This window comes from Microcaecilia unicolor, chromosome 3 (genome assembly GCF_901765095.1).
Source record: "Microcaecilia unicolor chromosome 3, aMicUni1.1, whole genome shotgun sequence".
Taxonomy (NCBI): Eukaryota; Metazoa; Chordata; class Amphibia; order Gymnophiona; family Siphonopidae; genus Microcaecilia; species Microcaecilia unicolor.
This window is the reverse complement of record NC_044033.1, coordinates 303405173-303429031: the sequence shown is the minus strand read 5'-3', so window position 1 is coordinate 303429031 and position 23859 is coordinate 303405173. Positions and strand designations below refer to the sequence as shown.

Sequence of the window (23859 nt, the reverse complement as noted above, 5' to 3'; positions counted from 1 at the left end):
GGGAGAGGCCAGCGACCTTCCCTCGAAAACATGCTAAAGCTGCCACTTGAAGATGCAGGGAATTATAGGCAAGGCCTTTTTGTAAACCATCCTGCAAAAAGTCAAGTATCGGCGAGACATAAGCCCGCATAGGTGTAATTGCTTTAGCAGCACACCAAGCCTCAAATTGGCGCCAAATCCTGGCATAAGCCACGGAAGTGGAACGCTTGCGGGCCTATAGGAGAGTGGAAATGACTTTACTGGAATAACCCTTTTCTCTCAATTGCGCCCTCTCAATAGCCATGCCATAAGACCAAAGCGGCAGGCGTCCTCCATGGTCACCGGTCCCTATGACAACAGATTCGGTACCAGAGGGAAAGGAAGGGGAGCCTTCACCAGCATCTGCCAGAGGTCCGCATACCACAGCATCCTGGGCCAATCCGGGGCAATGAGAACCACCTCTCCTTGATGTAGCCGAATCCGCAGGAGTACTCGCCCTATCAAGGGCCACAGAGGGAACACATACAGGAGGCCCTGAGGCCAGGGTTGAGCCAAGGCATCCAACCCCGCCGAGCGAGGATCTCTCCATCTGCTGTAAAAGCACAGGACTTTGGCATTTGCGCTTGAGGCCATAAGGTTCGCTACTGGCGTCCCCCACTTGGCACAGATCTGAAGAAATACTTTGTCTGCCAGTTCCCACTCCGCTGGGTCGATTTGATGCCTGCATGTTGCTCTGACCTGCAATGTGAGCTGCTGACAGAAACTGCAGATGTAGCTGAGCCCAGTGGCAAATCTGCGCGGTCTGTGCGGCCAGTGCTCTGCACTGAGTGCCGCCTTGTCGATTTATGTAGGCCACTGCTGTCGTGTTGTCCGACAGAACCCTGACAGCCAATCCTTCCAGGGTCAAGTGAAAAGCCAGAAGAGCCTGGAAAATCGCTTTCAACTCCAAGCGATTGATGGACCACTCCGACTTCTCAGGTGTCCAGAGACCCTGGGCATGCCTTCCCCGGCAATGTGCACCCCAGCAGGCTGGCATCTGTTACCACCAGGCACCAATCGGGGAAACACCACTCCACACTGAGCCGGGCCACAGGGAGCCACGTGAGTCTGCACTGATAATCCTGAGAAATTGGAGACCATCGTTGAAGCAGGGAGCACTGCAGAGGTCTCAGGTGCGCTCTCGTCCAGGGCACCACTTCCAAGGTGGCCGTCATCGACCCTAACAGTTGGACAATGTCCCAAGCGCGGGGACAAGGCATCCTCAGGAGCAGACGGACCTGGTTCTGAAGCTTGCACCGCCTTTGCTCGGGAAGAAAAACAACCCCTGAAGCTGTGTCGAACCGGACCCCAAATATTCTAGAGATTGAGAGGGGGTCAGGTGACTTTTGGCCATATTGACGACCCAGCCCAGAGATTGAAGTACTGAGACCACTCTGGCTGTTACCTGATGAGTCCGCTCTGATGAGCCAGTCGTCTATGTACGGGTAAACCCGAATACCCTCTCGCCTGAGAAAAGCAGCTACTACCACCATTACCTTGGAAAAGGTTTGGGGAGCTGTGGTGAGGCCAAAAGGCAAGGCCCGAAACTGGAAATGCTTTCCCATCACCGCAAACCGAAGAAACCTTTGGTGCGGGGGCCAAATAGGAATGTGCAAGTAAGCTTCTTTCAGGTCCAGAGACGTGACAAACTCTCCTGGCTGTACCGCCGCAATGACGGAGCGCAGGGTTTCCATGTGAAAATGCCGCACTCTTAGAGACCTGTTGACTTCTTTTAAGTCGAGGATGGGCCGAAAAGACCCGCCTTTTCATGGCACCACAAAGTAAATGGAGTAATGGCCGGAGCACAATTAATTAAATGAACTCATTTAAACAAACAATTGCAACTGGTAACAACTTACTCCTCCTACAATTCGACATGTCCAGTGCCTTTGACATGGTTAATCATGAAATACTATTACATATACTAGAATACTTCGGAATAGGAGGCACAGTTCTCAAATGGTTCAAAGGATTCCTGACCACAAGATCATACCAAGTAACAACGAACATGGATAGATCACCCCCATGGATACCTGAATGTGGAGTCCTCCAAGGATCCCCCCTCTCGCCAACCTTATTCAACCTGATGATACCTTTAGCCAAACTGCTAGCCAATCAAAACCTCAACCCCTACATATATGCAGATGATGTCACAATCTACATCCCGTTCAAACATGATCTAAACGAAATTACCAACAAGATTAACCAAACCTCCAAATAATGCACACCTGGGCAGATGCATTCCAACTAAAACTTAATGCAGAAAAAACACAACCTCACAACATAACGCAAAACACTTCTCTACCATAATCACACCATACTGTTCTCTCCCTGTCTCACAAAACCTTTTATTTTCTTTTCCATGTTTTATTTTGTTTGATTTCTATTGATAACCTTAAGAGTGGACTAACACGGCTACCACACTCCTCACAAAACCTGAAAGTTCTTGGAGTCACCATTGATCGAAACCTCACTCTCGATGCTCACGTGAAAAACACAACGAAAAAGATGTTCTACTCCATGTGGAAACTTAAAAGAATAAAACCTTTCTTCCCGAGATACATCTTCCGTACCCTGGTACAGTCAATGGTAATAAGTCATCTGGATTACTGCAACGCACTATACGCGGGCTGCAAAGAACAGACCATCAATAAACTACAAACTGCCCAGAATACTGCTGCCAGACTCATATTTGGAAAAACTAAATATGAAAGTGCAAAACCCTTAAGAGAGAAGCTCCACTGGCTCCCACTCAGGGAACGCATTACGTTCAAGATCTGCACGATTGTACACAAAATCATTCACACAGACGCCCCAATCTACATGCTAAACCTCGTTGACTTAACTCCAAGAAATGCCACAAGATCATCCCGCAAATTTCTCGACCTGCACTTCTCCAGTTGTAAAGGACTAAAATAAAAGCAGATGCATGCTACTACATTCTCGTACATTGGGACGCAACTATGGAATGCACTGCCTACAGACCTGAGAACAATCAATGAAACAACTATCTTTCGCAAATCTCTGAAGACATATCTCTTCAACAAAGCATACAATGAGAACTAATAGTCACAATAATCCACCCGACAACCCACTCAGTTAAGATAGCACACCTACTATAACTACCTTAATCATTCCTTCCCTTCCTACCCTTATTTAACCTCTGCACAATATTAAATGCATCTGCCACCCTGTAATGATTATGCTAACAAAACTATGTAAGCCACATTCAGCCTGCAAATAGGTGGGATAATGTGGGATACAAATGCAATAAATAAATAAAAGCCGTGTTCGGCTGGAGGCACCGGGGACACCGCCCCTAGGTTTATGCAGCAGAAACACAAACTCAGGGGAGAAGGGCTCACCCTGGCCTCCCAGTTCCAGTCCGGGGATAGAAGCTCCCCTGTTAGTCTCCACACGAGGCTCCCCTCCAGTTTCAAACCCCTCCGCTTCTGCGGGGGTCGCGCCATGCGGCACGTCCAAAATGGCGCCCGCTGCCAGCTCCACTGAGCGGGAAGAAACATCGCTTGCCATGCTCATGCCGGCCTTGACGTCTGAAGAGCACAATTTACAGAGCCCTGCTGCGGATCTGCACTTGCCACAACGGGAACAGCGCTTAACAACCTCCGCAGCCATCGCCGAAATGGCGGAAAATTCAAAATGGCGGATTCACGCCAAAAACGTCCCGATCACGGGCCCTCCCCGGAGGAGCTACAAAATGCTCTTACCTCACCAGACCCACAGCTCCGGTCACGCTGCACAATCAGAAGAAAACCTCTTTTCTGGAATCGCAGCGCCAAAGCGCGAAGCGACTTTTTTTTTTTTTTTTTCTTATTAACGCTGTAAGGAAAGTTAGAGGCAACAGCAATAGAGGCAAATTTCCAACTCCAGAGGATCAGTAGAGTGGGAAAGGCAGGGAAAGGACGAACCAATGTGCCTGCATCCACAAAGGAGAGTGTGGGAAAAGACAGGGACAGGGCAAACCTATGTGTCTACATCCACATCGGGGGCCGGGTAAGGCAGGGAAAGGGCGAACCTATGTGCCTTTAAAGTGGAGCTGCAATAGCCCCCAACACCCCTGCTACCACTGGTCAAAGCACAGGAGCCACCCCAGGCAGATTTTTTTTTTTTGAAGGAGCCAAATAAGCTGCGTCCACCCTGCTGGGGAGATAGAGAATACTAAAGAGGCAGATGGAGCTAGCTGGCCATGAGGCACTATGGTTTTTCAGTGCTCTCTATCTCCCCCTGCTGGTTGATGGCCACAACCCATTCGTAATGGATTCATCTGATTGATGACAAGGACTTGGTATTTAAACCAGACTAAAAGGTGCAGAAGGTATTTAAGCAGGTTTTGTGTATGGCAAGTGAGAGGATCTGGGACCTTACCCTCACATCAGACAGCAACCATCATCCATTTAAAAGTATAACAACTCTGGTAGAATCTTTCGTGGAAGCTAGCAGGACTCGGGAGACAGCTTCAAGCAGCTACAGGGATGCAAATTCAACGTTGTCAATATCCAGGTCATGAGGGCCAGGGAGTGGAGATTGGGATGCAGAAGAGACCTCTCATTCTGTATAAGGATGGCTGGAAAATAGTCCAGTCTTCACGGTTCCTCAGAGGACAACTCCATAAGAGGAGGGAACCATATCTGCATCAGCCAGTATGGCACAATCAGGATACTGGTTCCTTGATTCTGCTCGAGATTCATCAAAAGTCTTCCCTATCAGAGGGATAAGGAGGATATGCGTACAGAACACCCTCCCCCCAATCCAGAAGGAAGGCATCTGCAGGTAGCCTGTCGTGTGACCTGAGTCTGAAGCAGTACTGAGGGCCCTTGTTGTTGAGATGAGTGACAAAGAGATCCATAAACTGAGTGCCTCACTTTTGGAAGATTTTGCAGGCAAGGCCCATTCTGAGAGACCACTTGTGCACCCAGCTCAGCCTGTCCACCAGACTGTTGTCTTTTCCCACCAGATATGTGGCTTGAAGCACCATGCTATGAATGGTGGCCCACTGCCACATCCTGACAACCTTCTGACACAAGGGGTAGGATCCCGTACCCCCTTGCTTGTTGACACAGTGCATGGCAACCCGATTGTACGTTTGGATTAGTACAATTTGGTTCAGCAGTCGATCTCCGAAAGCTGTTAGAGCATTCCAAACAACCTGGAGCACTAGGAGCTCGAAGCAGACTAGGTGCCCTGAGCATGAAGCCCATCTACATGAGAAATATGAACTGTGGAGGCCATGTGGCCCATCAACCTCAACATCTGCCAAACTGTGACCTGCTGGCTGCTCTGAACCTGAGTGGTGATGGCAACAAAGGATTCCACCTGTGCCAGAGGCATTTAAGCCTGAGTTTGCATCGTGTCCGGCACAGCGCCAATGTATTCCAATTGCTGAACTAGGTGCAGGCGTGACTTGGGGTAATTGATGACAAACCCTAGCAGATCCAAAACCCAAGTAGTTCTCTACAATGACTCCTGAGCACCCTCCTCTAAGGTGCTCTTGACCAGCCATCATCCAAGTAGGTAAGCCCAAGAACTCTCAGTCTGCGTAGTGATGCTGCAAATTCAGCGAGACACTTTGTAAACACCCTGGGAACGGTGACAAGCCAAATGGCAGGACCCAAAATAGAGACTTCCTGTGACCGGGAAGTATCTGATTGTGGGTATGTATGTTTATTCCCAATGATATACCGCCTTTCAGGACTAGAATCAAAATAGTGTACAATTGCTACAAAAAAAAAAAATTCAACCACTGAAAGAAGAACAGAAAAGAACTACAATCCACTGATAAGACAGAGAAATAAGAAATAGGCAGGAGGCAAAACAAGGCTGTAAGCAGACCATCCAACTGCCAATATCCCCCACAACCTTCAACCAAAGGCCTGTTGAAAAAGGTGGGTCTTCAGTAGGGCTTTGAAGCATGGATATAAACATTCCATCTTAAACTTCGATGGAAGTAAATTCCACAACAAGGGGACCAAAACTAAAGAAAGCAGATTATCTGGTAGATGCTAATCTGGGTAAAGAAAGCAGGGGAACAGACATCTGATAAGGAACGAAGAGTGCAAGCAGGATATAGGGCTGGACAAACAAAGCGAGGTTAAAAAAAAAAAGCCTTATGAGCTAGTGTGAGAACCTAAAACTGGATACACTAGGTAAGAGAGCCGGGGAAACATGACTGTAGTGGCCAGAATGTGCAAAGTAGGCAAACGGACGTATTTTGAACAAATTGGAGGCACTTAGGTAATAGTTGAGGAAGACCAGCATTAACATTATTACTATAGTCCAACTTTGAAGCCACAAGGCTATAAAGAAGAGTAGAAGAGGCATCCTGGTCAAGATATAGGTGAACTACATGGATACGGTGCAAAGAAATGAACAAGACTGAACAGAGGAAACCTGGGAGTCCAGAAGAACTCCCAGATATCTCACAGAATCTACCAACAATTTCTCAAATTAAGACCTTCAGTGTTACACCTAGGTGGCCTTTTTTGGTTTAACTTTCTTGCAAATGTGTTAATAAACTTAATACTGTAAAATATGTTTTCTTTCAGCCTGTCCATTTGGATAGATTTCTAAGCTCCAAACTTGCTGGTTCAACTGCATGCCAGACTACCAATTTAGTAACATCCACTCCGTGATATTGAGCCCTATAAGGATTGCTTCTTTTCCTTTTTGAATGTTTATATTCTTTGAACAGTGCCTTGCACCAATTATACTGTGAACTGGAAGTAGAACAGTATTATTTGCAATGTATTATTTGTATATATATATATATATATACATACATACACACACACACACACAGTGCACTCCCCATTTAAGTGCACGTCGGATAAGCGCATGCTCTGTTTAATTGCATGCCGTACTTCGGTCCCGTTTTTGGTGCCATCAGTTTCTATGGGAAAAATTGAAAAAATATTGCAAGCGAAGTTCTATGATCGAGAAACTTGTCCACCCTTAGAGACATAATTCACTTCGGTGTAGTCTCGCTTGGATGAGTTTATACTCTGAAAACTTCCTTATAATCTTCATATATAGCGAATGATACATACCTGTAGCAGGTGTTCTCCGAGGACAGCAGGCTGATTGTTCTCACGACTGGGTTGACGTCCACGGCAGCCCCCTCCGACCGGAACAAAACTTTGCGGGCGGTCCCGCACGCAGGGCATGGCCACTGCGCATGCGCGGCCGTCTTCCCGCCCGTGCGCGACCGTTCCCGCTCAGTTGAATGACAAGCAAAGGAATGAGTAAAACGCAACTCCAAAGGGGAGGAGGGAGGGTAGGTGAGAACAATCAGCCTGCTGTCCTCGGAGAACACCTGCTACAGGTATGTATCATTCGCTTTCTCCGAGGACAAGCAGGCTGCTTGTTCTCACGACTGGGGTATCCCTAGCTCTCAGGCTCACTCAAACAAGAACCCAGGTCAATTTAACCTCGCAACGGCGAGCGCATAACAGAAATCGACCTACGAAGAACAACTAACTGAGAGTGCAGCCTGACCAGAATAAATTCGGGTCCTGGAGGGTGGAGTTGGATTCAAACCCCAAACAGATTCTGCAGCACCGACTGCCCGAACCGACTGTCGCGTCAGGTATCCTGCTGGAGGCAGTAATGTGGTGTGAATGTGCGGACAGATGACCACGTCGCAGCCTTGCAAATCTCTTCAATAGTGGCTGACTTCAAGTGGGCCACTGACGCTGCCATAGCTCTAACACTACGAGCCGTGACATGACCCTCAAGAACCAGCCAAGCTTGGGCGTAAGTGAAGGAAATGCAATCTGCTAGCCAATTGGTGCGTTTCCCGACAGCGACCCCCTTCCTATTGGGGTCGAAAGAAATAAACAATTGGGCGGACTGTCTGTGGGGCTGTGTCCGCTCCAGATAGAAGGCCAACGCTCGCTTGCAGTCCAATGTGTGCAACTGACGTTCAGCAGGGCGGGTATGTGGTCTGGGAAAGAATGTTGGCAAGACAATTGACTGGTTAAGATGGAACTCCGACACCACCTTTGGCAGGAACTTAGGGTGAGTGCGGAGTACTACTCTGTTATGATGAAATTTTGTATACGGAACATGAGCTACCAGGGCTTGCAGCTCACTGACTCTACGAGCTGAAGTAACTGCCACCAAGAAAATGACCTTCCAGGTCAAGTACTTCAGATGGCAGGAATTCAGTGGCTCAAAAGGAGGTTTCATCAGCTGGGTGAGGACGACGTTGAGATCCCATGACACTGCAGGAGGCTTGACAGGGGGCTTTGACAAAAGCAAGCCTCTCATGAATCGAAAGACTAAAGGCTCTCCAGAGATGGCTTTACCCTTTACACGATAATGGTAAGCACTAATCGCACTAAGGTGATTCCTTACTGAGTTGGTCTTGAGGCCAGACTCTGATAAGTGCAGAAGGTATTCAAGCAGGTTCTGTGCAGGACAAGAGCGAGGTTCTAGGGCCTTGCTCTCACACCAAATGACAAACCTCCTCCACTTAAAAAAGTAACTCTTTTTAGTGGAATCTTTTCTAGAGGCAAGCAAGATGCGGGAGACACCCTCAGACAGACCCAACGAAGCAAAGTCTACCCCCTCAACATCCAGGCCGTGAGAGCCAGAGACTGAAGGTTGGGGTGTAGAAGCGCTCCGTCGTTCTGCGAAATGAGAGTCGGAAAACACTCCAATCTCCACGGTTCTTCGGAGGACAACTCCAGAAGTAGAGGGAACCAGATCTGACGGGGCCAAAAAGGCGCTATCAGAATCATGGTGCCGTGGTCTTGAGCTTCAGTAAGATCTTCCCCACCAAAGGTATGGGAGGATAAGCATACAGGAGGCCGGTCCCCCAATGGAAGAGAAAGGCATCCGACGCCAGTCTGCCGTGTGCCTGTAGTCTGGAACAGAACAGAGGCAGCTTGTGGTTGGTCTGAGAGGCGAAAAGGTCCACTGAGGGAGTGCCCCACTCTCGGAAGATCTTGCGTACCACTCTGGAATGGAGCGACCACTCGTGCGGTTGCATGACTCTGCTCAGTCTGTCGGCCAGACTGTTGTTTACGCCTGCCAGGTATGTGGCTTGGAGAAGCATGCCGAACTGGCAAGCCCAACGCCACATCCCGACGGCTTCCTGACACAGGGGGCGAGATCCGGTGCCCCCCTGCTTGTTGATGTAATACATTGCAACCTGATTGTCTCTCCGAATTTGGATGATTTGGTAGGACAGCCGATCTCTGAAGGCCTTCAGCGCGTTCCAGACCGCTCGGAGCTCCAGGAGGTTGATCTGAAGATCTTGTTCCTGAAGGGACCACAGACCCTGGGTGTGGAGTCCATCGACATGAGCTCCCCACCCCAGGCGAAATGCATCCGTCGTCAGCACTTTCGTGGGCTGCGGAATTTGGAATGGACGTCCCAGGGTCAAATTGGTCCGAATGGTCCACCAGTGCAGCGAATTGTGGCAACTGATGGACAGACGGATGACATCCTCTAGATTCCCGGTAGCTTGACACCACTGGGAAGCTAGGGTCCACTGAGCAGGTCTCATGTGAAGGCGAGCCATGGGAGTCACATGAACCGTGGAGGCCATATGACCCAGGAGTCTCAACATCTGCCGAGCTGTGACCTGCTGAGACGCTCTGGTCTGAGAGGCAAGGGATAGAAAGTTCTGGGCCCTTGCTTCGGGAAGGAAGGCCTGAGCCATCTGAGAATTCAGCAGCGCTCCTATGAATTCCAGAAATTGGACTGGCTGGAGATGGGACTTCGGGTAATTTATCACAAACCCCAGCAGCTCCAGAAGGTGGATAGTACACTGCATGGACCGAAGAGCTCCTGCCTCTGAGGTGCTCTTGACCAGCCAATCGTCGAGATACGGGAACACATGCACTCCCAGCTTGCGTAGATACGCCGCAACCACCATGAGACACTCCGTGAATACCCGTGGTGCAGAGGCAAGCCCAAAGGGTAGCACACAATACTGAAAGTGACGTGTCCCCAGACGGAATCGGAGATACTGTCTGTGAGCTGGCAGTATCGGGATGTGAGTGTAAGCGTCCTTTAAATCCAGGGAACATAGCCAATCGTCTTTCTGAATCATTGGTAGAAGGGTGCCTAAGGAAAGCATTCTAAACTTCGCTTTGACCTGGTATTTGTTCAGGCCTCTCAGGTCTAGGATGGGGTGCATCCCCCGTTTTCTTTTCCACAAGGAAGTACCTGGAATAGAATCCCTGCCCTTCCTGCCCGGGTGGCACGGGCTCAACCGCATTGGCGCTGAGAAGGGCGGAGAGTTCCTCTGCAAGTACCTGCCTGTGATGGGAGCTGAAGGATTGGGCTCCCGATGGGCAATTTGGTGGAGTGGAGGCCAAATTCAGGGTGTATCCGCACCGCACTATTTGGAGAACCCACTGGTCGGAGGTTATCAGAGGCCACCTTTGGTGAAAAACTTTCAACCTCCCCCCGACCGGCAGGTCGTCCGGTACGGACACTTTGATGGCGGCTATGTTCCCATGGATCCAGTCAAAAGCCAGTCCCCGGCTTTTGCTGTGGAGGCGCAGGGGGCTGCTTAGGCGCACGCTGTTGACGGGGAACGAGCGCGCTGGGACTGTCCCTGTGCCTGAGGAGGCCTTCGGGCCGGCTGGGTGTACCTACGCTTGTTGTAGGCGTAGGGCGCAGCCTGCCTGGCCCGGGAAAAATGTCCACCTGCTGAGGTGGATGCTGAAGGCGCCCGGTGGGAGAGCTTGTCGAGAGCGGTTTCCCGTTGGTGTACTTGGTCCACCAACTGCTCGACCTTCTCGCCAAAGATGTTATCCCCCCGGCAAGGGACATCCGCCAGTCGTTGCTGGGTGCGGTTGTCCAGGTCAGAGGCACGCAGCCAGGAGATTCTGCGCATCACTATACCTTGGGCCGCAGCTCGAGATGCCACATTACAGGTGTCATAGATACCCCTGGACAGGAACTTTCTGCACGCCTTCAGCTGCCTGACCACCTCCTGAAAAGGCCTGGACTGCTCCGGAGGGAGCTTGTCGACCAGGTCCGCCAGTTGCTTCACATTGTTCCGCATGTGAATGCTCGTGTAGAGCTGGTATGACTGGATGCGGGTCACGAGCATGGAAGATTGGTAGGCCTTCCTCCCAAACGAGTCCAGAGTGCGAGACTCCCGCCCCGGGGGCGCCGAGGCGGTATCCCTCGAACTCCGTGCCCTCTTGAGAGCAGAGTCCACGACTGCCGAGTCATGAGGCAATTGAGGCCGCATCCACTCTGGGCCAGAGTGGATCCTGTATTGGGACTCCGCTTTCTTGGGGATGGTGGGGTTAGATAAGGGCTTCAGCCAGTTCCGAAGCAGTATCTCTTTGAGGACATTGTGCAACGGCACCGTGGAAGACTCTCTAGGTGGTGATGGATAGTCGAGGACCTCGAGCATCTCAGCCCTCGGCTCATCCACAGAGACCACGGGGAAGGGAATGCAAATAGACATGTCCCTGACGAAGGAGGCAAAGGAGAGGCTCTGAGGGGGCGAGAGCTTCCTCTCCGGTGAAGGAGTGGGGTCGGAGGGAAGGCCCTCAGACTTCTCTGAGGAGAAATATCTGGGGTCCTCCTCCTCCCCCCACGAGGCCTCTTCCTCGGTGTCGGACATGAGCTCTTGCAGCTCAGACCTGAACCGGGCCCGTCTCGACTGCGAGGAACAATGTCCTCGATGATGGCGTCGAGCGGTGGTCTCCCGCGCCGGCGGGGATGAAGCTCCCTCCATCGACGTCGACGGGGATTCCACCTGCGTGGCGGTCGACACTGGTGCCGCAAGTGGCGTCGGTGTCGGAGGCCTCGGCATCGGGCTAGAGCACACCGGCGCCGGGGGCGCAAGCACCTCCGGTGCCGGCAAAGCCTGGCGCATCAGCCCTTCCAGAATCCCTGGAAGGATGGCTCGGAGGCACTCGTCAAGGCCCGCTGTCGGGAAAGGCAGGGGGGCCGGTGTGGGTGTTGGTGCTGGAAGCTGCTCGGGTCCAGGAGACGGTACCGAAGCACCCATGGACTGACGCAGCGACACCTCTTCAACCGAGGGGGAACGCTCCTCTCGGCACTGCCGCTTCCTCGGCGTCGGAGCTGGTAGTCCCGTGCGCCGTGGGCGACCGATGACGGTGCTTCTTGGTTTTCTGACGGTGCTTCTTGGTTTTCTTTCGGTGCCCGTCATCGGCGCTCGGCGGCAGCGATGAAGAGGAGGTAGAACCCCCCCGGCCTTGAGGGATCGGGTCTGACAGGGTTCGGTCGCGATGGCCCTGGGTAGAGGGAGTGGCCGGGGCCGATTGCCCGCGCAGCCACTCACCCCCGCCGTCAGGCCGGCGGGCCAACGGTACCTGTACTCCTGGGGTCGGTGTCATCGTCGGTGCCGATTTCGTCGACATCGGTACCGGTACCGAAGATCCGGCCGTCGACGTCGAGGGGCCGGCGCAAGTTCCAAAAAGACGGTCCCGAAGAACTTGCCTCACCACCTGTGTCCGCTTCCGCAAGCCGAGACACAAGGTGCACGTCTTGGTATTATGCTCCGGCCCAAGGCACTGGAGGCATCAAGCGTGAGTATTGGGTTGCGAGATCTGCCGGCCGCACCGACCACACTTCTTGAATCCGCTCGGGACCTTCGAGGACATCGATGGAAAAATCGCGTTGGCGAAGTCAAAGTCGTCGATGGTGGCGGTGAAAAGCAAACCCGAAAGAAAACGACCGCGCGGCCACAAGGCCGCAACGAGGCGCCCCCACAGCTAAAGACGAGGGAACAAACTTCTTCTTTTTTTTTTTTCCAACAGAAGAAAAGGAAAGAAGCGCGAACGGTTTCCGGGGCTGACAGAGAGAGAGACGATAACACGTCTCTTTCCAGCACGGAATCTAAAAAAACTGAGTGGGAACGGTCGCGCACGGGCGGGAAGACGGCCGCGCATGTGCGGTGGACGTGCCCTGTGTGCGGGACCACCTGCGAAGTTTTGTTCCGGTTGGTGGGGGCTGCCGTGGACGTCAACCCAGTCGTGAGAACAAGCAGCCTGCTTGTCCTCGGAGAATAACATTAATATACAAAAACTATCTCCACATCTTTTAGAACTCTTTTTGGGTCAATCCTTTCACTATTTTGTCTCCTTTATACCATACTCTGGTTCTTCTAACTTGTTATAGTAATCTTTACCAGAGACAGTTTTGGGAACCCTTTTTTGATCAATTTCTATGGGGACAAACTTTGGTTTAGCACACCACTGATAAGTGCAAGATTCACTTACATGCATGGTTTAAGACCACTCCTCTGCAGGGAAGACTCCGCATAAGCATGTGCAAGGAATATGGAAGCTGATTGGCGTGTGACAATCAACGAGATTTCAAATTTACTGCTTCTTTAGCTGCCACAGGCAGAATAAGCGAAAGAATGTTGTTAGAGTGTACACTGGAGTCGTCGTTGTCGCGGCGGAACTGTAAGACTAACCCTGGCTAAACGAATAGAAGTTCTTAAAAAATTAGAAAACAAAGTCAAGCATCTATTGCTAAAGAATATGGTGTCAATCCCAGTCAAATTTCACGTGTCTTGAAGCAGAAAGACCAGCTTCTGGAAGACTGGCAAAACAATACAAATCCACAACGGAAATGAAAACGGGCGGGAAAAGCTGAGGAGGTAGAAGATGCTCTTCTTCGGTGGTTTTCTCGAGTCAGGAGCAGACAGTTTCCTGTCAGTGGTCCACTGCTTATGGAGAAAGCTAACCAGCTAGCTGAAAGTCTTGGACTAACTGAATTCAAAGCCACTGTTGGATGGTTGGAAAGATGGAAGGAGAGGAACAGTATAAAATTCAAGAAACAGCATGGTGAGAAACAAGACTCTGATGACTTTCGTGCTGAAAATTGGGTTGTTTCAGTTTTTCCTACCATCTTGAACGAGTTTGCACCTCATGACATTTTCAATGCTGACGAAAACTTAAGCGGATTGCACTGTATATACACATACACATATACATACACACACAAACACACAAACATACACATCCCCCCCACCCCTTATAGATTTAAAATATGTTACTGGAGGAAAAAGGATCTCAGAAATCTAACCGACTGCTGTAGTGACACTAATGTCTGGGTTTTTTTAAGGTTCACTTCTCTTTCATCGATCCTAAAACACCCTTCAATTTACAACCTTCTGAATTTAAAACAACAGACTGCAATTCAAAATGGTGCTTTGGTTCAACAACATTTGAAAGATTTCATAAACTGAAAACATAAAAGTTTGCAAACTGGAGGTTTTTTTCAGGACTGATGAAAAAGAAGTGAACCTAAAAAAACAAACTTAAGTGTCAATACAGCAGTCTGTTAGGTTTCTGAGATCCTTTTACTTCATGCCACGAAAAGATATAGGTCTTGTCAGCTCAGCAGAAAAAAAGAAGTCCGAGGGTCCTGTGTGACTCAGGCTGGCAGGAAGGCACTCACACATGTGCACTTTGGGCCTACCAAAGGCTTCTTAAAGATATATGAACGCTGGGAAGCATCCACACTGGGGCTCTGTCAGCGACACCACCACCATTTGTGAGAATCTAAGTCCTGCCTGTCCTCGGAGAAAGCCAAATTACTTACCTGTAGCAGGTGTTCTCTGAAGACAGCAGGTATATATTCTCACATGTGGGTGACATCATACATGGAGCCCAGTGTGGACAGTGCCAAGTGCACTGTCACTTTAAAACTCTGAGGCAGTGCTCCTACCATGCACGCATGGATGCCTTCTCACCTGACGCTCAAGCACAGGACTAGCAGTACAGTACTAAAGCAAATACAACAACTCCAAGGAGAAGAGGGAGGGATATGAGAATATATGCCTGAGTCCCCAGAGAACACCTACTACAAGTAACTTAGCTTTCTCCGTGAACAAGCATGCACAATATTCTCACATGTGGAACTCACTAGCTACCAGGCTCAAAACATAAATGAATTTTTGGCAACTAGTAGTTAGTGAGCCTGGTGGGGAAAAAGGACTGGAGGGCAGAGTTAAGTAGTAAAAATATTCTGTAGGATTGCTTGTCCAAACCAAATATCCTGCCTAGAATGCTGCTCCAGACAGTAATGAGCAGTGAAGGTGTAAACAGAAGACCATGTAGCTGCCTTGCAAATCTCTTCAACGGAGTCAGAGTGAAATGGGCTATTGAAGCAGACATGGCTCATACATTGTGAGCAGTGCCACAGCCATGAAGGGTCAGGCCAGCCTTAGCATACAGGTAGGAGACAGTCAGCCAACTAAGTAGAGACAGTATGTTTGGTGATGGGAATCCCGGCCTAAACTGTTATGGTCAAAGGATACAAAAAGCTGGGAGGACTTCCTATGAGGTTGTGTTCATTCTAGATAATATGCTAGAGCACATTTGCAGTCTAAGGTGTGCAGTACTGCTTCTCCAGGATGAGAGCATGGCTTAGGGAAGATGACAGGAAGTACAATGGACTGCTTTAGGTGGAACTCAGGTACCACTTTAAGGAGAAATTTGGGGTGGGTTCAGAGAACAATTCTGCCATGGTACAACCTGGTGTAAGGTGGGTCTGCCACAAGGGCTTGAAGTTCGCCAACTCTTCTGGAGAAGTAAGAGCTATTAAGAATACCTTATATGTGAGGAACTTCATAGAACAGCAATGGAGTGGTTCAAAAAGAGGTTTCATGAGAGCTGCGAGGATGACATTAAAATCCCATGTCTCTGGAGGTGGTTTATTGGTATGAAATAAACCTTTCATGAATCTAGTTATCAAGGGATGAATGGAAATTGGCTTATCAACTCTAGAATGAAAAGCTTTAATGGCACTCAAGCATACTCCGAGTTAGAATCAGAAAGATGAGGAAGGTACTCCATAAGAGTAGGAAGAGAGCACTTAACAGGGTTGAATGCTCTGGCTGTACACCAGGGGAAAATCTTCTCCACTTGAAATGGTAACAACTTCTGCGTACAAAGTTTCCTAGTTTTTCCCTATGAGAGGCAATGGAAGAAGGATGTATAGAAGATCCGTACCCAATAGGGTTGAATATTCTGGCTGTACACCAGAGGGAAAATCTTCTCCACTTGAAATGGTAACAACTTCTGCGTACAAAGTTTCCTAGTTTTCCCTATGAGAGGCAATGGAAGAAAGGTGCATAGAAGATCCGTACCCCAGTGGAGCAAGAAGGCATCTGGGGCTGTATGGTTGAGAGGATATAGCCTAGAACAAAAATAGAGAAACTTGTTGATCTGAGAAGTGAAGGTCTAGAGATGCTGAGGGACCATTCGTGTGGTTGAAGGGCTCTGCTCAATTTGTCTACTAGAGCATTATGTTTGCCGGCTAGGTAAACAGCTTTTACAGAGAGGTTTTGAGAAGCTGCTCAAGTCCATATCTGGATTGCTTGCTGACAGACTGTAAGGACCTGTTCCTCTTTGTTTGCTCAGGTAATAACATGGCATCCTCGTTGTCTCTGCAAATGAATATTACCTGATCGAGAATGCGGTCTTGGAAAGTTTTGAAGATGTTCAAGACTGCTTGCAATTCCAGGAGGTTGATATGTTTCTCTCATGGAGAGACCATCAAAGTGAGCACCACAACCTACCATGGAAAACTCTGTGGTGAGGAATTTGTGATGCGGAAGGGGCCAAAATGGACTACCCCAGGTAAGATTCTAGGATATCACCCACCACTGTAGACAGAGGTGTAGCTGTGGAGTTACTCGAATAGGGGCCAAGAACAATCCCGTGGCTTAGGACCACGGAGAGAAGAGAATCCACTGAGGAATTCGGAAGTAGAGTCATGCCAATGGCATTACATGGATGCTGAAGCCATGTGATCAAGTAGGCAGAGCACCTGACAAGCAGATATTTGAGTGACCTTGAACATCTGAGTAGCGAGATGCAGTATTTTGTTTGCTTTCAGTTGAGGAAGAAAGACGCAGTCCTTTTTTTTTTTTCCAAATATTTTTATTAAAGTTTTTAAACAAATATACATGGTGTGTGCAACATTCAGGTAACATCTATTCAATGAGTGTGGAACATTAAACAAAAGTTCCCCTCCCCTTATGACTCAGTCCTGAGTAGTATTGAGGCGAGCGCCTATGAACTCTAAGGTCTGAACCTGTTGAAAATGTGATTTGGGATAAATGATCACAAACTTGAGGAGTTCTAGCAGCCTTATGGCAGATAGAATGGAGGTGTGCGTCAAATCCCGGGAGGGCTGCCTTGATTTACCAGCCATCAAGGTAGGGGAAGATGTGTATCCCCCACCTGCGAAGTGTTGCAGCTAGCACTATGAGGCACTTCGTGAACACTCGAGGCGCCTAAGCCAAAATGAACAGTAAGACCTCGTATTGATAGTGTAGAATCCCACAGTAGAAGCGAAGGAGCTTTGTGTGCAGGGAGAATAGGTATGTGCATGTATACCTCCTTGAGATCGAGAGAGCAAAACCAATCATTCAGTTGTATCATGGGAAGTAGTGATACTAGGGAAACCACACAAACTTTTTGTCTTGAGTAGAAACTTGTTTTAAGTCTTGCAGGTTGAGAATTGGTCGCACTCCCTTCAATCCCTGTCTTTTTTGGTATAAGAAAGTATCGGGAATAGAGCCCTTGACCCCTGTCCAGTGGAGGACCTGGTTCTATTGCATTCTTCTGGAGGATGGCCGAGAGCTCCTCTCAAAGTACTGCCATCTAGAGGGAGTTGAAACGAGACTCTCCTAGTGGGTGGTCAGGTCGTCTTTTTTCCTAATGCAGAGTGCAACCGAGCTGTATGATGCATAGAACCCAATGGTGAGAGGTTATGAGAGGCCATGGACAACTGTACGGTGGCAATGTTCTCTAGGAAGGAGTAAAAAACTGGCTGTTTAGAATAAGGAGTCTGAGATTTTTTTACCCCACTGTTGCCTCGGACGTGAGCATTGGGGCACAGTCCTTTGAGGTGAAGGAGCAGTAGGAGTGTAATGACGCTTAGACATAGTAACTGGAGTGTCAAAATACTCCTGAAAATCTTCTAGAAGAGGCAGAAGTCTGTGACCTAGATAGAGTTTTAATAGTATCTGTATTTTTTTTTTAATTAGGTTGGCCACTTTCTCGACTTTGTCACCAAAATATCTACATGAAAAGGGATGTCCGCTAGATGCTTCTGGACAGCAGATTCAAGGCCAGAGATCCTGAGCCAGAAAAGCTGCATTGCTACTCCTAAAGCAAAAATGTGTGAAGAGACATCAAAGGCTTGCCTTGCCAGATATTTATGACAATCTGGAAGTTTTCTATGAAGCTTATGAAACTCATCAGCTTTTGAACGAGGAAGGAATTCTACAAAGGAGAGTGTACTCTGTATTAGAGATTTTAAGTAAATTGTGGTTAAAATCTAATATGAGATTGGTTAGCATTGAAGCCCGAAATGTTTTTCTGCCTAAGAGTCCAATGTTCTAGCTTCTTTGACTGGAGGAGCAGAAGCATGAGATCTCACACTGTAAGTGCATTTTAAAATCAATTCCTCAACTAGGGAATGATGAGTTAACAGTTTTCTCAAACCTAATGCATTTCTGTATCCTATACATTGTGTCAATTTTCTTTGGAGCAACTTGAACTGACAGTGAAGTCTCCCAGTTTTTGATTAGAGTATTTTTCATAATTGTATGAAGTGGAACAGCGATTCCTTCTCTAAGAGGAAAGTCAATCTAGAATGTTAGAGAGTTCAAAACGAGGTTCTTCCTCCGTCTCCAATTGAAAGGTATGGCTTGAGCCATCTCAGGGACAAAGGAAGGAAAGGACATACTTTCTGGAGAAGACTTGTGTCTCTCAGGTAGCGGAGGAGGATCAGATGGGTGCCCTAGGACTCCTGAGCTGAGAGGTCCTGTGGGTCCTGATCTAGGAGAGGTCCAAGTTGTACTCTTCAAAGTATTGTTCTTGGTAAGAGAGTGACCACTAGAGCGTCAGCTCTGTGTCAAACTGCATCAAGGCAGACGAGTTTCCAATGTTCAATAAAGTTCCTCTGGTGATGTCAACACACGTCAGTCAGGTTCGTGCTGCCCCCGACATTCGGTGTCGAACCAGTGAGTGGGACCTCTCCCGTGACTGTCTCTCCAATGTATTGACGGGCTGGATTTGAGGCTGGCACATGCACCCTGTAAAAACCTCTTTGAACATAGCAACAATTTTCTCCTATAGAGTCAGCGTTGGTACTGGCTGAGAAAGCAGTGTGGATGCAGCCTGAGTGCAGGCATAGGAGATCTTGAAAAACTAGAAGGCTCTCAATGAGAAATTAGCTGGAGAAAAGGAGAGTGGTCACTGTAGCATGGATGTTTCCCATTCATCGAAGATGTCGATGCAGGGGAGGTGTTGACAGAGTGCCTGGAGGGAGATTGACGGTGATACTGCTTAGGTTTTTTACACTGCAGGTCCCTCAATGCACGCAGTACTGACAAGAACTAGAGTCCTTACACGGTTCTCAATGTTGCATCAGTGCACCCCATATCAATGCAGGCTCTGCATATAGTGCTGAATCCCCTGCCGTGCTCATTGCAGATGCTGATGTCTATGCAGAACTTAACGTTTTTCACGCTGGACTCTGTGGGCTTTAAGAGTCCTCACTTACGTACGCAGGCAGAAGCTACACTGCATGTCCTGGTGATATGGACCCAAGCACTGAACACACCAGTTATGGGGGTCTGTGCCCGAAATAGTCCTATGGCATCGAGTACACTTTTTAAAGCCATTCAGCAACCTTGCTGATATGGAGGGAAAAAATGGCCGATACAAGGTCAAAAGGCTCAGTGGTCCGGAAATCTCAAGTAATCGTATGTACCCAAAAATGGTCAACGCTCCAGGGCAACAGAAGGGCTCAGAGGCCCCAAGGGCCAAAAAATTAAAAACTGAAAAGTTTAAAAAATGAATTGAACAAATTAATACAGGAACAAAAATATTATTAAGAAATAAATCCCGAAAAAGGAAAGGCACCAAAATGTTTGGCGCGCTGAGGAGAGATCAAAAAAGCAGCCTCTCGCTCTGTGGAAAATGACAGACTTCCGGTCCTGTATTCGAGCGTCAGGTGGAAAAGCACATGCACAGTGGGGGCACTGCCTCAAAGTTTTAAAGTAACAGTGCACTTGGCAGTGTCCGCACCGGGCTCTGTAGATGACATATGGGAATATTATACCTGCTTGTCTTCGGAACACTTTTAATAACATTCAAAATAAAATTTTGCCTTCGTCAATAGCATTTGTGAATAGTCTAGACTTCCCTCGCCTGATAGTATCAAGTCACTTAGTACTAGTACAAACCTTAGGCCTTATTTCCAGGCAACCCAGCAGGAGAGGCTGACTGGCAGGTGACATATCTGTTTACCAAACAAACCCTGGGAACTATCCAGAAAAGTATGAGCTTACATACTGAAAGTCTCCCATTTTTCAATTTTTCTTATAACTCCAAGGGAAAACCACACTAAAAATGAAGAGCGAGTCAACAAACCTGTGATATGAAGGGCATTTCACCAAAATCCATCTCTCCATGTTTACGATCTCAGACCCTGTCGTTCCTCAGAGAGGAGCCATATTGCCAAGTTCTAGATGCAAACAAGATCTCCTATGCACTGACGTATACTATTTCTGGTTCTTTAGTTACAATTCTATGAACACTGATCAATCTGCGTAGATTCACAATTCAAACTATAATCTGTCTGTAAAAACTTTTGTTACCATTGAGAACTAATTTTTCTTCTCTTTTAGAAAAACACACACATATTCTTGCATTCTTAAAAAACCATTACCCCTGAAAGAACAGATGAAGAACCCTCTGCAGCAACTTCCTTTAGTTACCACTGTACCGGCTGCAATTACCGATTAACCTTCCTCCCTCACAAAATGTGAATTGTAAGATTAACCATTTTGAGTTTTTCTTATTTTCTTTGAGATTGTTTTCCTGATCTTGGATCTCCCAATTGTGGACAATGATATAATACTAGTATAAAAGGCCCGTTTTGGTAGGCAATGAAACGGGCGCTAGCAAGGTAATCCCCCCCCCTGCAGTGTCCTTCCTGTCTCCCCTGCCCCCCCTGCAGCCACCCATCTGGTCTCAGGACCCCCTCCCCACCAACCCTCCTCTGCCCCTGCAGCCACGCATGTGCAGCGGCCCTCCTCTCTCCCCTGCCCCCCTGCAGCCACCCATGTCCAACGACCCTCCTCTCCTTTCCCCTTGCCCCCCCTCCGTAGCCACCCATGTCCAGCGACCCACCTCTCTCCCCTGCCCCTCCTGCAGCCACCCATGTCCAGTGACCCCCCTCTCCTCCAGCCCCCCCTGCAGCGTCCCTTCTGTCTCCCCTGCAGCCACCCATCTGGTCTCAGGACCCCCTCCCCACCTCCCTCTTCCCTGCCCCCCCCTGCAGCCATCCATGTCCAGCGACCCTCCTCTCCCCCTGCAGCCACCCATGTCCAACAACCCTCCCCTCCCCCCTCGGCGCATCACCCAAACCCCTACCCCCCCCAGCGCATCACCCAAGCCCCTACCCCCCCCCCCCCTCGGGCACATCAACCCCCTCGCCACCCGCAGCCGCCAATACTAACGCTGTCCGGCCGCTGCTGCGTCTCCTGTTGAGCAGCAGCGGCCGGTACAAAAAGAAAAAAGCCAAAAAAAGATTTTAAACCTGAAACACGGCTCCGTAGAAAGCCATCTGGCATTAGTATTGGCGGCTGCGGGTGGCGAGGGAGTTGATGTGCCCGAGAGGGGGGGGGTAGGGGATTTGGTGATGCGCTGGGGGGAGGGTCTTGGGTGATGCATCGGGGGGGGGGGACAGAGCTGATTGGTAGGCAAGGGGAGGAGTAGGGAAACTTACTCCTCCCCCTGCCTGGCAGTTTTGCAGGGCGGGGGGGTAGGGGCTTGGGTGCTGCGCCGAGGGGGGGGGCACTGAGAGCTGATTGGTAAAGCAGGGGGAGGAGTAGGGAAACACGCTCTGCGTGTTTCCCTACTCCTCCCCTTGCCTTGGAATCAGCTGTCACTGACATCACTGATGTCACTGCATTCTAAACTGCCTAGCAGACCTCCTCCGAGCGAGCCACGGTCCCAAGCACATTAGAACGTTGGAGGTGAGAATTATTATATAGGATATATTGATGAGAGAAAATGTTTTTCCTTCATATTAATTTCTGTTTTTCCTTACATTTATGTGATAAATGTGAATGTAATTAAGTAAAATGATAAATAAATAAAAAATCATTACCCTGTCTCCTGGTTTTAACACAGATTCGTTTTTGGTTCCCAGTTTGTTAAGCAGCGTGTAAGCCAACCTGAGACTTCTGGTCCATAACTTTCCTGAAAGGAGGAAAATCTCAAATTAGATTCTTAATCACTGCCACAGATGATCTCGACTTGCTGACCCTAAGTAGTGAGAAACTTTAATGTCAAGCATATGGATAAATATAAGAAATAGAAAACTTTTACAAAGATTAAAGAAAGGAGAGCCAGGAATAAGACAAGTAGCTGGCAATATACAGCTCATAAGTCTTGCTCATATAGGAAGCCTCTACTTCAATTTTCACTTATAGCAGAATTTTAGTGTGGATCCTGTGAACAGAATTAATCAACCAGTTTCTAAACTTGTTCATGAAAATAGTTAGGCAGGATGGAATGAGTCTGTGAATCACTGTCTTACTGGCTATAGGACACTGTATCCAACTCTATCAACAAAGCCAGAAAGCTGCTGCTTACCATATGTGAGAGTATAAACAGGCTTTCCTGTAACATCCAGAGCAGTCAGGCATGGACACTTTGCCTGAGTTGTCCCCCATCGCTGTAATGCAGCTTCTATGGCAGGTGGCCAGTTACAAACTACTCCAAGGGGCTCTCCTTTCACAGCAGTCATTTGACGTCCCTCTGGCTTGGGCTGGTTTGGGTCTGGTCGTGGAACTGGACAAACACCAAACAATCATTAAGTCACGGTGCTGTCTAACCCTGTTACTCAACTATCTCCCTACAGGCACTAGCTTCTAAAAGGGGAACTCTAGAGCAGTGTTTCCCTAGTCCAGTCTTGGAGGACCCCTTTGCAAGTCAGGTTTTCAGGTATCCACAATGAATATGCATAAACTTGATTTGCAAACACTGCCACCAATGCAGATCTGTTATATACATATTCATTGTGGATATCCTCAAAACCTGACTGGCAAGGGATACTCCAGGACCAGACTTAGGAAACACTGCTCTAGAGGAAGATCAGATAAGCTGTCCAAGTTTGACCCCTAGAATGAAATACTAGGCTTCAGCCTTGGAAATCTCCCTCACAACCTTCAGCTCTGATAGGACACAAACTGTCAATACCAGGACAGATATCCTAAAGATGCAGAGCAGGGGACCTATGTTAAGGTTTACCCTCATGGTTTCAAATTCAGCAACAAATCTGGGGGTGAAAATGTATCCACATTCAATGTCGATTGTATAGCTATCATGTTTTCCAAATTCAGTATACAGTACGTTTTGTGGCCCAGCTTAAAGAAATAATGAGTATGATTTAGATACTGCCTCCTGAAGCACATTTAAGAGTCAGAAACTCTCTTCCTAATGCATAACTAGATGTGACTTTAACAGTAGTTGGCAGCAACTCGATTTTAGAGTATGACTACAAAATTAGGCTGTAGGATCATTTTATGCAAAGCAACCTTTTGCATGCATATTAAATTTCTCACAGATCACACCTTCCACTATCTCTTCAAAGTCATCCACAAAGAATTCCTTTAATGGGGGTCGCTTGGGCCGTTTCAAAGTGTTGAGCAGTTGCTGGATCTTTGTAGAGACACGGCTACTAACAGCAACACCTGTGGAAGAGGACAATTTCATAGCATAGCATTTCTCATTTACACAAAGCTATCAACGTACACAGCACTGTACAAGACAAGCCACA

At 48.4% G+C, this 23859-nt stretch overlaps 1 protein-coding gene across 3 annotated transcripts in view; it reads right to left on the bottom strand.

The window, feature by feature from the left end:
- The window catches only part of DIP2B (disco interacting protein 2 homolog B), a 596277-nt gene that overhangs the window by 277496 nt on the left and 294922 nt on the right, over positions 1–23859 (bottom strand). For all 3 annotated transcript variants that reach the window (XM_030198260.1, XM_030198261.1, XM_030198262.1), the window contains 3 exons: positions 23654–23773; positions 22674–22871; positions 22186–22277 (listed from right to left, as the gene is read on the bottom strand). In XM_030198260.1, coding sequence (XP_030054120.1) covers positions 22186–22277; positions 22674–22871; positions 23654–23773 — 410 coding nt within the window. The remainder of the gene's footprint in view (positions 1–22185; positions 22278–22673; positions 22872–23653; positions 23774–23859) is intronic.